Below are 15,746 nucleotides of genomic sequence, written 5' to 3'. Positions count from 1 at the left end.
CTAAATGATAATGTCTATCATATTCAAACAAAAATCGCTTTGTTTTGGTTATATGTAAACTTACCTATTATCATCCTTTGTAAATATAATATGAGTGTTGTTTTTTTCTTTTATTATACATCTAATTCACCTATACATGTTCATGGGTAATATATAAAGGAATACTTTATATTGTCAAAAAAAATTGTACTAACTGTTAACACAATTTATATGAGAATAACATAATTAAAAAAGATATAATATGGTTCCATATGACATTTTCGATTGTATGTATGTATGTATGTAAGTTTTTTTTTGGCGAATGGTAGTCTCTCATATGTACATATATACCTTTTCATGTTTTTTGGACAAATATTTCTCTCATAGGAGGTGGGGTTTGTGTATGTGCATTCATAGGGTGGGTGTGCACACCTTCATATGACCGCTTATGATTGCCTTTTACATTGTTAGTTAAAGAAAATACTTTCAAGAAAATTGGTGAGAGTGGCATGAAGTAGCGCCATGGCAGCGTGGCTTCTTCGTCAACCTCACAAAGAGTGGTCACTACATATATGCATATTTTGAAAAAAAAAAAAACCTTAGGACTACAAAGAAAGAGACAGAAAACTACCAGACGGGGTGGACCATATATGCACTCTTCTTTTTTTTTTTGGCATCTCTTATGCATATACGTGCGAGAGGGATTAGTTGCTTCTTAGGAGCGAGGGCTTACATGAATCAATCTAATTTAATGGTTGAAAATAATGGATTCACCGGTTTAAGTGCACATCGATGGCTAATTGTTTTGTTTTCCCTTATATTTTTTCTTAAATTGTCTCTTATTTATTAGAGCACCACATGGCATCTTATGAGTGTTTGTAGGAGCATAGGAACACTATTACTCATACTCACAATCTACTTGTAGTCAACTATTATTTATTATTTATTGTGATTTTGTGGCATCCTCGACTTACCTATGATTTATTGTTAATAGTTGCCCACTTAGTATCTTCCTTTATTTTTGGTGTTTGATGTCAACTAATTATTAAGTGCATTGTGTATGGATATATCATAAGCAATATAACTTGACGATTGGTGACACTTGTTTGTATATAGAACTTATTACATAGGATTTAGCGGGGACATACGATTGATATATTATGTACTATTCATGATTCACAAAGTATATTATATACTACATATTTACTTTTAGTATATAAGTAATAAATTTATGGTTAAAGTTCTAAAGTATTTATCGGATTGGCTACTCCGTTATTTATCGTGACCACGTTTACCGAATTGCTAAATGGTGTGTATTTTACAAAAAAAAATTTATTATAGAAGTTTTCTAAAAAAATAAAATCCATTTTCAAGTTTGTAATATTTAATACTCGATTAATCTTGTGCTAATGACTTGTGTCTTTTCGCGTGCCCAGGATAAGCTAAGTCAATGAGCCAGATTGAACGAAAGCAAAGTAGCAGAAAAAGGATATTGATATGGTGTCAAAAGAATATATTTGATATTCAAATTTCAAATAATATATGAATAGAGTAAACACATAATACACGAAAATACATTTATGATAAATTTAGTAACATCATTTTGCCATATCAGTATTTTTTACAGTTGGGAATGAGTAATTTTTGAAAATTCTACCCACAGTCGAAGTTGTTTTTATTTTGTAAAATGTAAGTCTAATTTAACTATCACATAATCTATACTTTTAATCTATTTATATTTTTATAGATGTTTCGATGACATGCGCCTAATTTGAGTATTACTCGAGGTAGCATATATTTTTTACAACTTAAAGCATAGTTAATATGGGTTTAAATTATTAGTTTGGTTTTCCATTAATCTAAATGAGAAGAAAAAATAAGGAGGTGGGATCCGACGTGTGTATGTACCATACATAGGAACATATTTTTTCTTAAGTAGGAATGCCTGTGTGTACGTAATGTACGTAGGTACATACTTTTCTTAAGGAGGAATACCAACGTACCTACCTGCATGTATATTTGCCAGTAGTGACATTACGATGTGGGCCTTTTTACAGATAAATTTAATTAGTAATTTTTAAGATAGATCTAATGGTTGAAAATAATAGGTCCATCAAATTAAATGAAATCGATGGTCGAATGTTTTGCTTTTTTCTTGTAATTTTTATGACTTATTAGAGCACCACATGACGGTCTAGGAGCGTTTACAGGGTACTATGTAGTGGATTAGAAGGGTTTGTAGGAAGTTTATCCTCTTGATTACTTTTTATCCCTTTTCTCTTTATGAAAATATTTGCAACAATAATTTTTAAATAACCACAACGTTCTAAATTATATATTTATTTGTAACAATATATTTTAGATCGTCATAATTTTTAACTTTTAAATCGTACGTTCATTTTTTATCTATTTGGACCATTGTGTTATTTATGATAAAATCACAATTGGAATTTTGACGTATGTTATCTACTTTACTTGTAAAATGTATATTCTTCTAATTTCTATTTACTATCCCCTTGAATGACATTCAAACATGTATGAAAAATTATAAAAAGAAAGTGACTATATATTATTTCATCTTGTACCACTTCACTGGCATACATAAATAAAATAGAAAGAGACTATATACTGTTATTGTTAGATCAACTTTTTAAAGCGTCAAAAATAAGAAGAATGCTCGCGCAGCTGAAAACGTATATTTTTAAATCATATATTTTTATTGCAAGTTTTTTTTACCATATTTGTGGAGTAATAAATTTTGTGGAGTAATATATTAAACATGTCTCTTCTTATCATAAGAAATTTTATTGTTGTAACTTAAGAAACTAGATGTTTATCCGCAAAAAAAGAAAAGGTATTTCTTTCCATCCAAAAATAATAGGTCTTCCCCACTACTCTCTTATCTCAATTCATCACAATCATCCCCATTTAATTTTATCTATTTTTAGTGACCATAAATATTGTAAAAAATAATAGAGATAGTTTTTTTTAACTACAAGTCAAAAGTGCACATCACTACTGGAGAAACCATCTTTGGTCGGTTGCTAAAAACCACAATAGTTCCGGTTGCTCAAAAATCCGGTGCTTAAAAGTATTTTTTAGTCTCGATTTAAAAGTACAATGGGACTATGTGATATAGTCCCCGTTGATTCCATGTCAGGACGTGTCAGAGCCACCCGGGATATTTAGTACCGGTTGGTAACACCAATCGACACTAAAGATCCTAACTTTAGTCTCGGTTGGTATTACCAACCGGGATTAAAAATCAAAACGCTCTATATAATCCCTAGTACTTATTCTCTTCCCTCGTCCTCACAAACTCCTCCTCTTCCATGTATCTCTTTTTCCTCTATCTCCTTATCTTTCTTTCATCTATCTGTTTCTCAGCGCGGCGGAGGGCGGGCCGAGTGGGCGGCAACCGGGCGCACGAGGAGGAGCCCGGGCGGCCGGCAGGGGAGGGCCGGCCAGCCGGGTGCACGGGGAGGAGGTGGGGGCGGCAGCGGCAGCCACCGGGCGGGGTATGCGGCGGCTGGGTGGGGGCGGCGGCAGCCATGCTTGGGATGCAGTTGGGAGGAAGAATTTGTTGTTTTTTGGATTTGTGGTGAATTTGTTGTTGAGAATTTGTGATGTATTTGACTGTGATGTGAATATGTGATTTTTTTTAGAATTTGTGATTTATGATATATGATTTGGAGATGATTTAGGGATTTCATGATTTGGAGATGATTTGGGGATTTCACGACTTGGGGATGATTTGGGAATGGAGTGAAATCAATATGCAAGGAGTTAAAAACAATGAAAAAAAACTAAAAAACCTACCAATCAGGACTTGTCCTCTTCCATCTTTAGGACTGGTTGGTAACCGGAACTAATTTTACCCGGATTCGTCGTCCCGGTTGTATACGAACCGGGGTTAAAAACACTTTCTCCAACCGTGCGTGTAGGCACAATGCACTTACGTCTACACTCACGTACACCTACATGGTTAAACCAGGTCTGAGGCTAGCCACGTTCTAGCTTAAGTATACACTTTAACCACTAAATGTACCGTGCGTGTAGATAACTTCATGAGATAAATTTCAAGAGAATACGAGTATAAGTATATAGGTGCTGTTTGGACGAGGGCCACAGTACTTTGCCACACCTGTAGCATGCATCCACCTAGTCTAGTGTTTAGTTTGCGTCAAATTTATAGTGTTAGTGTGACCAATATTTATTGAGTAAATGGTTGTCTAAATTGATAAATGAGTAAGGTGTTTTGTGTGGACATTTATTAGCTTGTTTCCTTTAGCCCTTGATGGTGTGTTTTTCTAAGACTTGTTTTAATGTGCTAATCTGTGTGAATTTGTACAATAATTGGTTGTAACTTCTTGAGCAAAGCCTGTATTTTGTTCCATTATAGAAAATAGCGTGCCACACTTTTTTTAAAAAATGGGCCCAATCTTCATACACTCATTTTTAACATAACTCGTTATAAGTGTGACTAACAAAGTATAGCCTACAATTTTTTGGCAAAGTGGAGGTGTGATCTAAACAGCCTCATACTCTATCCATTTTAAAATTATTTGGCAAACCTTAGGCTCCGTTCGTTTGCTTGGGCTGTGAACCCATCCTCTGGCACGAAAAACGAAACAGTCTATTAGTGCGTAATTAATTAATTATTTGCTATTTTTTTAAAAAAAGATTAATATAATATTTTAAACAACTTTCATATATAAACTTTTTTAAAAAATACACCGTTTAGCAGTTTGAAAAGCATGCTCGCGAAAAACGAGGAGGGGAGTTAGGAACCTTGACATACAACCAATGATACCATTTTTTTTCAAGCAGCTAGAGGTACAGAGGTTCATATTTTTTAGATGGCTCATTAGTGATATTTTAGTCAAAAATTTCAGAAGTACGGCCACGGGTGATGGCCTGAACTAATATTTTATTCGAGGTGCCGCTACATCATCGTCTAAAGTACACGCAAGATTCAACGGAAAAAAGAAACCGATCGATCGAGATCAGTTAGTTAATGAAATAACTAGATCAACTCATGTCGTCAAAAACAAAAGATGCTCATCTATGGACAACACACGCTGATGATTCGATCATCAAACAAAGGTGGTAGTAGTAGTAAAGCGTATCGTGTTTCTCATCAGAAAGAAGAATTAAAGAAAAAACTAATCCCCTCTCGCGAGCCAGAGAAAATTCCCTACAAAAGCCACTCCTTTGATTTGACATGCAAAAGCAAGGCTCCACTCCTCTACTACCCTACAACTACACAACACTGTCTCTCTATCTCCAAAGGCAGTAGCTGTATTGGCTTCCAGCTTTTCCTCTCTACCTCTAATGATAGCTTGGAGCAAGTTCAATAGTATAGCTAACTACTAGCTCTAATTCATCTATAATCAATCTAATAGCTTATTCATACAATAGTTATATACTACATTATTAATATCTGGTCCCATCTATCATACACACTGAGTCTGTGCTATAGCTGACTACAAATCTGTAGCCCGCTGCTCTTCTCTCTTCATTTATCTTCTTAAAATATATTTGCAGCTGGCTTATGGCTTATAGCTTGATATTGAGAGGGAGAGGAGTGAGAGCTAGCTCAGCTCAGCTCAAGGTAAACAACAAGGCACACTCTTCCTACCTCTTCTCCGGTTCTTCCTTTTTCCTCTTTCTCTTCGTCCAAGAACTTCACCTCAATAGCTCGAGCTACGGCCTAACTTTTGCGTTGCGCAGGAGAGCTCGATCGCTGCACCAATACTTCACTGGAGATCGCCTAGCTGCAGCTAGCTAGCTTATCCTGCGTGTCTTGAGCTTCTCTCATGGAGGAGATCTCCCACCACTTCGGGGTCGTCGGAGCCAGCGGCGTCCATGGCGGCCACCAGCATCAGCATCACCACCACCCGTGGGGTTCTTCCCTGAGCGCCATCGTCGCGCCGCCGCCGCCGCCGCAGCTGCAGCAGCAGCAGACGCAGGCCGGCGGCATGGCGCACACGCCGCTCACGCTGAACACGGCGGCGGCGGCGGTCGGCAACCCGGTGCTGCAGCTGGCGAACGGCAGCCTGCTCGACGCGTGCGGCAAGGCGAAGGAGGCGTCGGCGTCGGCGTCGTACGCCGCCGACGTGGAGGCCATCAAGGCCAAGATCATCTCCCACCCCCACTACTCCTCCCTCCTCGCCGCCTACCTCGACTGCCAGAAGGCAAGTCCCACACACATGTGGTAGCCTAGCTAGCTACCTCCATGCATGCATGCTCTCGCCGCCGCGCGCATCTCCTACATGATCTCATGTCAAGCTCGCTCTCAGCTTACATAGCGTATGTGTCGTGGTGGGTTGCAGGTTGGGGCGCCGCCGGAGGTGGCGGCGAGGCTGACGGCGGTGGCGCAGGACCTGGAGCTTCGCCAGCGCACGGCGCTCGGCGTCCTCGGCGCCGCCACGGAGCCGGAGCTGGACCAGTTCATGGTGAGCTCGCAATCTCTCACTCTCTTTGTTGCTCGCCTTCCTCTTCGATATCTTGAGCTCGCTCGCCGGCGGCGTGCGTGTGCAGGAGGCGTACCACGAGATGCTGGTGAAGTACAGGGAGGAGCTGACGAGGCCGCTGCAGGAGGCCATGGAGTTCTTGAGGAGGGTGGAGACGCAGCTCAACACGCTCTCCATCTCCGGCAGATCGCTTCGCAATATCCTTTCCTCCGGTAACACAACACATCCATCCATCCTTCCATCTTCTTCTATCCATGTACTAATCCATTGCATGTCATCTTCTTCGATCGATCTGCTGGTTTATATCACGGTTTCATCGGCTTTGTTCTTGCTGTCCCTTTTGTCCATTTGATTCGATCTATTTGCTGGTTTGCTGACGGTTTGATTTGGTCTATTTCTTGCATCTACCATGTGTGATTTCTGGGCCAGGAAAAACGCATCTGTGTGTTCATGTCTTTTTTTTCCTCGTACATGCATGCGTGTCAGTGAACCCTGCAGATGATCTGGTCTGCTGGCTCGGTGTTTGGTGCTCTAAATCCCGCAAGTTCTCATCAGGGTTTCCAAAAGATTCTTTTCCCCTGATTGCTTTTCTTGGCCATGCATGTGGGATTCTTCCATCTGGGCTTCTACCGCTGATCATTTCTTCTGTTGGGAAGGAATAGTAGTCACCGGCACATGTGCATCTCAGTGTTCAGTGCAGCTACTAGCACACTGACGATTTTGTGGTCTGGCTCTTCAGATATCTCCTGATGTTTTTGCTATATTTAAAATCGATACCCTGATTAGAAAAAGATTAAGCTAAAGAGTTTAAGTACATTTCGCAAAACCTGGGGATTCGGGACATTCGTAACATTATCTGGGGTAGTGCTAAACATTTTTGCCCCAAATCTTAAGTTTCTTGAAATAAACTGCAGAACCTTGGGGTTTTTACATTATAGATATCCCAATACCTAGGGTTTTCGGAAATTAATAAATCTACTGTAAGCTAAATCATTCTAAAATCATAGTACATCTTCATCTCCATCTTCATCTTGAGGAATAATATGTCCCTAATATCATTGAGGTTCTCCCTTGGGTTCTCTTGGCGTTTATGCAACTCTTTTATTTTTTTTTAGATAATGGAAAATTTTATATACTATGCCTCTCATGCCGGCAGCTGGTTGAGTTTCGATTCCCTTTCTGAAAGAACATGTGCATGTGACTCTCCCGAGTAGAGAGAAGAAGTTCTTTGGCTCAGCCACATCTTTTCCCCGGGATGGAAACAAAGGCGGTGGTGATGAGAGGAGTCCGTCCTTACCATGTTCTTCTTCTAGGGTTTTGGGGGTAAAGGCTTTAGCTCACTGTGCAAGCAAACAGTGCGTAGCCGAGGAGTCTCACTGCCGTATGTCAGTGGAGCAAGGACACACATGTTGTGTGTTTTACTGATCCCTCTGCACAAACATCTCACATAGAGAGAGAGAGAGAGAGAGAGAGAGATGTACATGTTCAGAGATGCATCCCCCATCTGTCACGCAAGGCCAGAACAATATTCTTGTCATCTTTCACTCCCCCTGGAGAAACGAAGTGGCTACCTGTTGTCCTAGAATCTCTCTTCTCTTGGTTATGTGAGGTGGTGTTGTTGCTGTGGTCTTCCAGATTGTTGTGTGGATACACAGTGCCTGCCTGTGTTCTTGTGGTGTTCTTCTTTTAGTCTTTGCTAAATTTTAAAATGTAGACATCAGGTGGTTCCAGATAGGCCTTCTCTAATGACCTGTCACGAGAGCATAGTAAGTAGCAGTACCAGCACACAGTTGACACTCTCACTGTGCAGGGTTTTTCGCTCATCAGGAGCTGTATCCATGCATGCACAGGTGCTGCTACTACTATGCCACACAATCACTTCATTATTGGAGCATGTAGTAGGGTAGAAGCTGCCATCTCATGTGTGTTGCATGCACAGAAGCAGGATATCAATAGTGAATTCAGATGCATATGTGTAGAAATTGATTAAAACCCTGAACAAGTTTGTTGAAATAGGAAACCTGAACAGGTAGTGAGGTCAGTCTTGTGTAGAAATCCAATGGTCAGATAGATGTATTCCTACACACTCTACTATATACGTAGTAGGTAGACAGATGAGTAAATGGGATAGTATACTATACAGTAGGTCAGTCTTGTGTAGAAATCCAATGTACAGCAGTATACTCCATGACTTGGTATTCTGTGTTTTCTGACCAGTGAAGTCGCATGGACAGAACGGTCAGAGCTAGCCTCGAGAAAGATACAGTTAAGCAAGAGCATAGCCTATTATTTGATGTGAGATCTCCTTGCAATATTTTGGGTGATCTCCTTGGCTATACTAGTAGTACCAGTATTATATACTCCACTATAGAGTACTACTCGTGTATTTTTTGCCAGTCTTCTTCTAGTTCTCTTCATTCTCTCTCATAGATGTAATGGCGGTCAAGAAACATTGGATGCTTTCCAAGGCTAGTCCGAGTTCAAATGCGTCTGTATTTTTCAGCTGTCAACTCATTTCTTCTCAGGTTCAATTGTTCTTTGTCCTACTACTTGGACCTAGGTAGACGCACATCTACTCTATATGCGTTCTCTTTTCCAAAAAATATGACTGGCTTACCTGATTCACGAGGCAACCTGAATATCACCCGGTCAAGGTTGCAGGTGATCATTCCTAATTGTGTTTAGGACCATAGCTTGATTTTAATCACAAAACAACACTGCATTTTTCTGACTGATGTTGCACCTGATGTACTCCAAGATTCTTCGTTGCATGCATTCTTTCAAGGCCATGCAAAAGCAGGGGACACAGATATCACGAGTTTCCGTTTGTCTCGAGGCAACACCAAAAGAGATACTGAAACTTTGCTTGCTAAAAAGCAAACAAAAGAAAACAATGGGATGGAAAAGAGCTGACTGATTTTGCAATGGAACGTACGTCACTAGAAAAGACAATGCATGCAACTGGAGGACAGTAGTATGACTCGACAAATTGAGTTAACAAAAATTTTTTGGATGATAATTGTTCCCCTCATGTCTTTTTGTGATTGCCAAATCGATAGTGTTGGTTCTTCCATTTCTAAATTCCGGAGTTTCTGTGTCTGGCATTCCTTTTTCTTGATGTGTCAGACATCTTCTGTACATTTAGTCTGAGGTTCTGCTGGGTAATGAAGGTCCTCTTCGTTTGCTTCTGCTCTTAATTTTATTAGCTGTAGTTTTTGGTTAATGCAAGTTAAAACAAAAATATCTCTTTAATTAACTTAGTTCTTCAAAATTGAGTCTTAAAAATCCTACAAATATTGCAACTTGCATGATGCATTCCATCAATATTTTGTTTGCATGCGAGTGCAGCTCCTAGAACACTCTCTTGCTTTTCTTTTTCCTTTTTTAATGTAAAGCTGCTATATTCAATAATATATATTTTCATCTATTTAGTGAACACAAAGGAACTATTTAGGCAGTGATTCGGCTACCTCTCCCAGTTGATTGTTCTGTTTTTTCCTTGGCATTATTTTCGCATAGATACTAATGTTTCTTATTTATTTATGAAAAATTAAGTTGCGCATTATTTTTATACATGATTCATGTTATATTGACCAAATAAAGTCTTATAGAAGTGCAATATTTTGTGCTACACAATACAAGATGTGCTGTGGTAGAATTTACCCATGACTCATATTGTCATTTTTGAAAATTTTCCCGTGGGTTACATGAAATAATTGTCTTGCTCCTGTGAATATTTGGATGTGTCTGACCTTTTTATAGATGTTTTACAGGGAGTCCGACCAAGAATGCCTGAGTCAAAATTAGCTTCTGTATTATCTTTCCCTGTTTTTCTTCATTTTGCAGAGTAAACCAATGTTCTCTGCTCCTTACATAAGCAGTAATTCTTCACAAGTTGGGAACAAATGTGGGGAAAATCGTCTAACCCTTCATTTATTGATCCTTGTTTCCCCCCTAATGTGGCCTTATGTTTTAGAACTTCATGCAAGTAACCGATATGCATGATTACATGAATATGCTAGCACCATCATCCATGAGTTGCAATTGATCATAACTAAATATATATTAAATATTTAAAACATGAATTTTTTAAATAAATGATAAATAATTGTGCTGAAATGTTGAACATACACAAGTATGCTACTAGTATATTGTTTTAAAGCAAATCGTTACAAAAAAAAGACACACATACCTCCAAATTTACGGCTGCAAAAGTTCCAGTGTAAGGATGGGTGTAGAACCTGGCTTCGCCCTGCACTTCTTTTAAAGAGCAAGATGAGATGATGAAGCAATGCCGCAAGTTCAAAAGCTGTTTGACAAGTACAAATAATTCTTCTTTATATTCTGTAGAAATGCACAAATACAAAATTATGGATGTTGTACCAGGCCTTTGTATCCTACATTTAACTAGAAACACATCTTTTCTTAGATAGGAGAGGTTTTGTGGCTTTGAAAAATACTCGTAGGGTAGAGAATTTAACATACAGGTGGCAATTGAACAACCATTGTGTCCAAAGCGAAGTTATCTTCTTCTCATTTCTAGGATATCAGCTGATTTTCAGTAGTCTTGTATGTACGAATTAATCTAGCGTAGTAGAGGAGAGAATACCCGGTTCACCCAAGCTACAAAAACAATTAAAAAGTTGTGAATTTTCACAGCAAAATTGATACCATAGAATCAGACTCCACAAAATTTCAAATGAACAGACTACTTATATAAGATATTAACCATTAAGATAAACAGTTTACTGGTGAGATATTGACTTGCTACACATAAAAAGAAAAAAAAACTAGCACCACAGATTATCCAATGCACCAATTTAGCCAATTTATGGCATCAGTAACTACGTGCATACACTCTAAATAAACGACCTTTTACAGTATTTAGCGCTACATTTAGCATTGTTCTTTGCATGTAGTAAATAAATTAAAAGTACTAAATTATTTTCCTGACAACTCTACTGAAACTGTTTTGAGTGCAATCAATCTATATATTTTGCCTTGGAATAAAATTTAATAGGCCTGTCGACCTAGATATCGCTAGGACCTGTATTATCCTTGCATAATTAGTTGATATTTACTCCACAGGAAGAAAAAAATGTTATTCCTTACTAAAGCTAAGTAAACTTGTCGTAGAACTATCGTAGTACTCATCACACTCTTATCCCAATCAGGACTGTTTACATCAGAGAAACTATCTCATCTTTGCACTAAAAGAGCGCAAAGGGTTAACTACACTTTGACAGTTGTAATTATTTAATCCAAGACATTATTTAAGAGATTTATATACTGCATTTCTTGTACCTAATATGCCTGATAATTCACTAAAACAGAATTAGTCCTCTTATGGTTATTTGTAGGGTTCATTTCTCATGCAGTGCTCTGTTATCCTTGAACATGGTTATTATTTTGTTTAATTAATTTTATACCCCCTCTGTTTTAAATTAGTTGTTGTTCTAGGTTTGTCCTAAGTCAAACATTTTTATCTTTGACCATCAATTTTTTTTTTAGAAATTCTTGTAGTTTAAGAGCATGCGAATTATATATGTTGAGAAAATATTTTCTTATGGTGAATCCGAAAACATAATTCTAATGATGTTAAACCATATGAATTTCTAGAAAATAATAGTCAAAAGATAAAAATGTTTGACTTAGGACAACAAAGCTAGAAAAAGTGATTTGAAATGGAGGGAGTAATTCTTTTCAGATGCTACTCCTTTGGTCATAAATATTTGATGTTTAGGACAAGATTTGGTCTAAACTTTTAAAATTCCGACAATGAATTTTATATTGGAATAACTTAATCAAATCTAATACATTTATGGTATTATAACTTTACTTTTGGAGGTAAATCTACAAAAAGCATTTCTTTTGTTTTGAATATAAGCATTTGAGAAATTGTTGATGGTTGAAATTTCAAGAGTTTGAAGAAATCTTGCGCTTGCAAATGGTTTTGATCAGAGGAAGTAATTGAATGGTTCTTTTTCTGAAAAAAAAAATTCTAACGATGAAAGATAAGCATATTCAACTGGTCATAGTCTTACCATTTTATTTCGTTGTGTCAGAATGTTTTTAAGATCTAGCTATTGAATACTCCCTTTGTCCCTAAATATAAGGGATTTTGGTTGGATGTGACGCACATCCAACCAAAATCCCTTATATTTAGGGACGGAGGGAGTAGATAATGGCTAGACAAGGATGTGTTGAGAATATTGTGTGCTTGCTTTGTACGCTGTTTTACAAACACTAACTTATTATGGATGGGTTTTCTTAACACTACTCCTGTACAATAAGTTTTTTTTTCTTTTTTCCCCTCGAGAGAATGAGGAAAGATACTTACCATTTATGTGAGGAAAAGTTTACAAGTTACTATCACCTGACATTTTACACCAGCGGATAAATTCTATTATAAGAGTCTCCTTAAAATGGGACACCTTCTTCTTCTTTATATAAAATGTAGGCAACGGCATGACTGTTCAAAAAAAAAACTTCTATTCTAAGAGCAAGTACTGTGTTGCCAGTATCTTCATTTTCGTAGACCATCATCTGATTTTGTTAAGCACAGTGTTCTTATGTATATTTTCTGCTGCAACTTAAATTCTCTCGTTTGAATTCATAGCAAAATAGGTTGCCTGTTTTGTCGATTTCGATAGGTACAGCGCCAGCTACATATATTGTAAAGCTAATATGTAGTTTACATGTTATTCTCGTCCACCCTTGTAATCAAATATTTATCGTTTATCTGACTGCATTCTTTGGTCTACTTAATTTAATTTGAATAACTACTGAAGAGATCTACACGTTTTTCCTGATTTCTTTTGAATTAGTCTACCTATGTGAACCATAATCAATTTCTTGTCTTTGCTAACTATTTCGTGTGACATGTTTGAAGGCTCTTCTGAGGAGGACCAAGAAGGTAGCGGAGGAGAGACAGAGCTACCTGAGATTGATGCACATGGTGTGGATCAGGAGCTCAAGCACCATTTGCTGAAGAAGTACAGTGGATACCTGAGCTCCCTGAAGCAAGAACTGTCAAAGAAGAAGAAAAAAGGGAAGCTCCCCAAGGATGCTCGTCAACAGCTCCTCAACTGGTGGGAGCTGCACTACAAATGGCCTTACCCCTCGGTAAGATTCATCATCTTCTTAATTTTCCATATTGATCTTATGATCTATATGACTAGGGATGCTGAACATTAAATATAAGTTACTTCTAGTTTTGGTACAGGCGTACAGCACAGCCAACACCTGTGATGTTTGCACTGTAGATTCAGGTCAGATACTCAGATGTAGGCGCATATAGTTAGTTGGTGCATCATCCATCCCTTTGAAATCTATCGTTATGTAATTACTGAAGCTAAAGTAAACCATCCTGAGAATCGGAACATATGTTGCATGACATACGCATGTTTGGTGTATTCAAATATTTGTAGATTCTATGCTATATATATATTTGCAAGCTATGACCACCTATTTGGAATGATTTTTGAAAATTTCTATAGCTAGATTGGAAGTCAGTCATGGTAGGCTTCTGGTCAACCAAGCCATTAGTTCTTGGACATGATTTTTATTAATTATTTGTTTTTGGTGCGCTGTAGTCATTAGCATCAAGGTTTGCATCGAAACTAGCAGGATATTCCTTCAAAAAAAAACTAGAAGGATAAGTAACTCTGTATTTTACCCAGGCTATATATATCAAACTTTTGCTCTTGTATTTTCTTATCATTTTCCCCCTAAAACCGTCCTAATTTTGTAGAGGCATCGAACGCACCAAACAGTACTCTTTCTGTTTATCTAGCATTTCTGTGCTATTTTTTTTTCTTTTTTGCTGGGATGACCGAAGAAAGGTCATCTAAATGTTATTAAAATAGAAGGAAAAAATGGTTACAAGAAAGTTTTTCATTGACAGACTATGACATTATTATGCAATGCCAACAAACTATTGCAAGCTATATCACCATGCAGCTTTTCTATTACTCCCACCGTTCCAAAATACGAGAATCTAGGTACGAATAGGGCACGTTCTGGTTTACGAATCTGGATAAGTCGTAGTAATACGATGTGTTTCATCCTTGTCCTAAGTTCTTATATTGACGGAGGTAGTGCTAGTTATCTACTACCATTTCTGTGCTATAAAATATAATGCAAGCTATCGCCATGCAGATTTCCTGATCATGGTTATGTATCTATTTTACATGTGGAGCAGGAGAGTCAGAAGGTGGCACTGGCGGAGTCGACGGGGCTGGACCTGAAGCAGATCAACAACTGGTTCATCAACCAGAGGAAGCGGCACTGGAAGCCCTCCGACGAGATGCAGTTCGTGATGATGGACGGCTACCACCCGACCAACGCCGCCGCCTTCTACATGGACGGCCACTTCATCAACGACGGCGGCCTCTACAGGCTCGGCTAGCTAGCTAGCCTACTCCTTATCCCCAGCTACCATGACCTAGATCGATCTCGACCCCAAATCAATGGTCGCTAAGCTACTGAAAAGTTTGTGATGAGAATTGAAGAACCTAGGTTAGTCTTCCTGGTAATTTGATGCTCGCGCGTACGCACGCCATGGATGGCTGCGTGCTTATTTTGTTTCTTGCCGCAATATGTAATGCAATTGCCTTAGCTAATGCATCAACTCGGGTCGGTTTTAGCTGCTGCTGCTGCGCCACAATGAGGTGGTTGTGGTTATGCTTTTGTGTGGTTTAATACGCCAAGACGTACACATTGCTTCGAAATGTCGCTACTCTTGCTGCTGCTAATTAAGTGCGTGTTTGAATAATTCGGATCTATATACTACCTGGTTAATTCCTATCTTCTGATTATATAATTTGCTGATCGTTCGAGTTTTTCCTTGGTGAGATTTTTTTGCATGCGTGTGTTCTTTCAGATGATCGATCTTCTGTTTCGAATTCGTTGTGATTTACATACGATTTGATTCCATAGGTTAGATGATGATGATTATCACGATATTCTACCTCGCTCTCATGGGCTAGATCACCAGGAGAGGAGATAACAGCGGAGGGGAAACGAAAGGGATATACTCGAAAGAGGAAGACGGCGTACGTACCCGGGCTCTCGCGGCGTCGGCGATGGCGGCGCCGCCACCGGCGGCCGCCGCGCCGGGACGCGCGCCTCCGTTGCGGCGGAGGGCGAGGGGGATCACGAGCCGTTGCGGCGGCGCGGCGCGTGTGGCGTTGGTAACCCAACCGGCAAGGAACGCAACCTAGCGCGAGATGGCCCGTTTGGGCCACGTATAGTATCTTCTCGGGCCTAACCGGATTGAGACGGCCCATT

The 15,746-nt window shown here is 38.8% G+C and overlaps 1 protein-coding gene and 1 long non-coding RNA gene across 9 annotated transcripts; one reads left to right on the top strand and one right to left on the bottom strand.

Moving 5' to 3' along the window:
* The first annotated feature begins 5,566 nt into the window (after positions 1-5,566).
* LOC4333973 (homeobox protein knotted-1-like 6) lies at positions 5,567-15,274 on the top strand. 3 transcript variants are annotated; one of them, XM_066308176.1, is made up of 6 exons: positions 5,567-5,630; positions 5,713-6,176; positions 6,315-6,437; positions 6,523-6,667; positions 13,348-13,580; positions 14,659-15,231. In XM_066308176.1, exons 2-6 carry the CDS (start codon positions 5,799-5,801, stop codon positions 14,863-14,865), a joined length of 1,086 nt encoding a protein of 361 aa, XP_066164273.1. In that variant the 5' UTR covers positions 5,567-5,630; positions 5,713-5,798; the 3' UTR covers positions 14,866-15,231. The 3 variants fall into 3 exon arrangements, with proteins under 3 accessions (XP_066164273.1, NP_001389174.1, NP_001389175.1); NM_001402245.1 differs by having other exon boundaries at positions 5,576-5,593; positions 14,659-15,274; NM_001402246.1 differs by having other exon boundaries at positions 5,630-6,176; positions 14,659-15,274.
* Positions 7,846-15,667, bottom strand: LOC112938160 (uncharacterized). 6 transcript variants are annotated; one of them, XR_010739940.1, is made up of 4 exons: positions 15,520-15,667; positions 10,941-11,078; positions 10,648-10,764; positions 7,846-8,205 (listed from the first exon to the last, which is right to left on the bottom strand). It is a non-coding gene; the product is annotated as an uncharacterized lncRNA (long non-coding RNA). The 6 variants fall into 6 exon arrangements; XR_010739942.1 differs by having other exon boundaries at positions 10,648-10,712; XR_003241146.2 differs by having other exon boundaries at positions 10,648-10,707.
* Between the last annotated feature and the right edge of the window lie 79 nt (positions 15,668-15,746).

This window comes from Oryza sativa, chromosome 3, assembly GCF_034140825.1.
Source record: "Oryza sativa Japonica Group chromosome 3, ASM3414082v1".
Lineage (NCBI taxonomy): Eukaryota > Viridiplantae > Streptophyta > Magnoliopsida > Poales > Poaceae > Oryza > Oryza sativa.
This window is presented reverse-complemented; position numbering and strand designations above follow the sequence as displayed.

Coding starts and splice junctions, on each gene's coding strand:
- LOC4333973 (NM_001402245.1), top strand. CDS start 5,799: ATGGAGGAGATCTCCCACCACTTCGGGGTCGTCGGAGCCAGCGGCGTC. Junction 6,438..6,522: donor CGGAGCTGGACCAGTTCATG/GTGAGCTCGCAA, acceptor GTGCGTGTGCAG/GAGGCGTACCACGAGATGCT. Junction 13,581..14,658: donor ACAAATGGCCTTACCCCTCG/GTAAGATTCATC, acceptor CATGTGGAGCAG/GAGAGTCAGAAGGTGGCACT.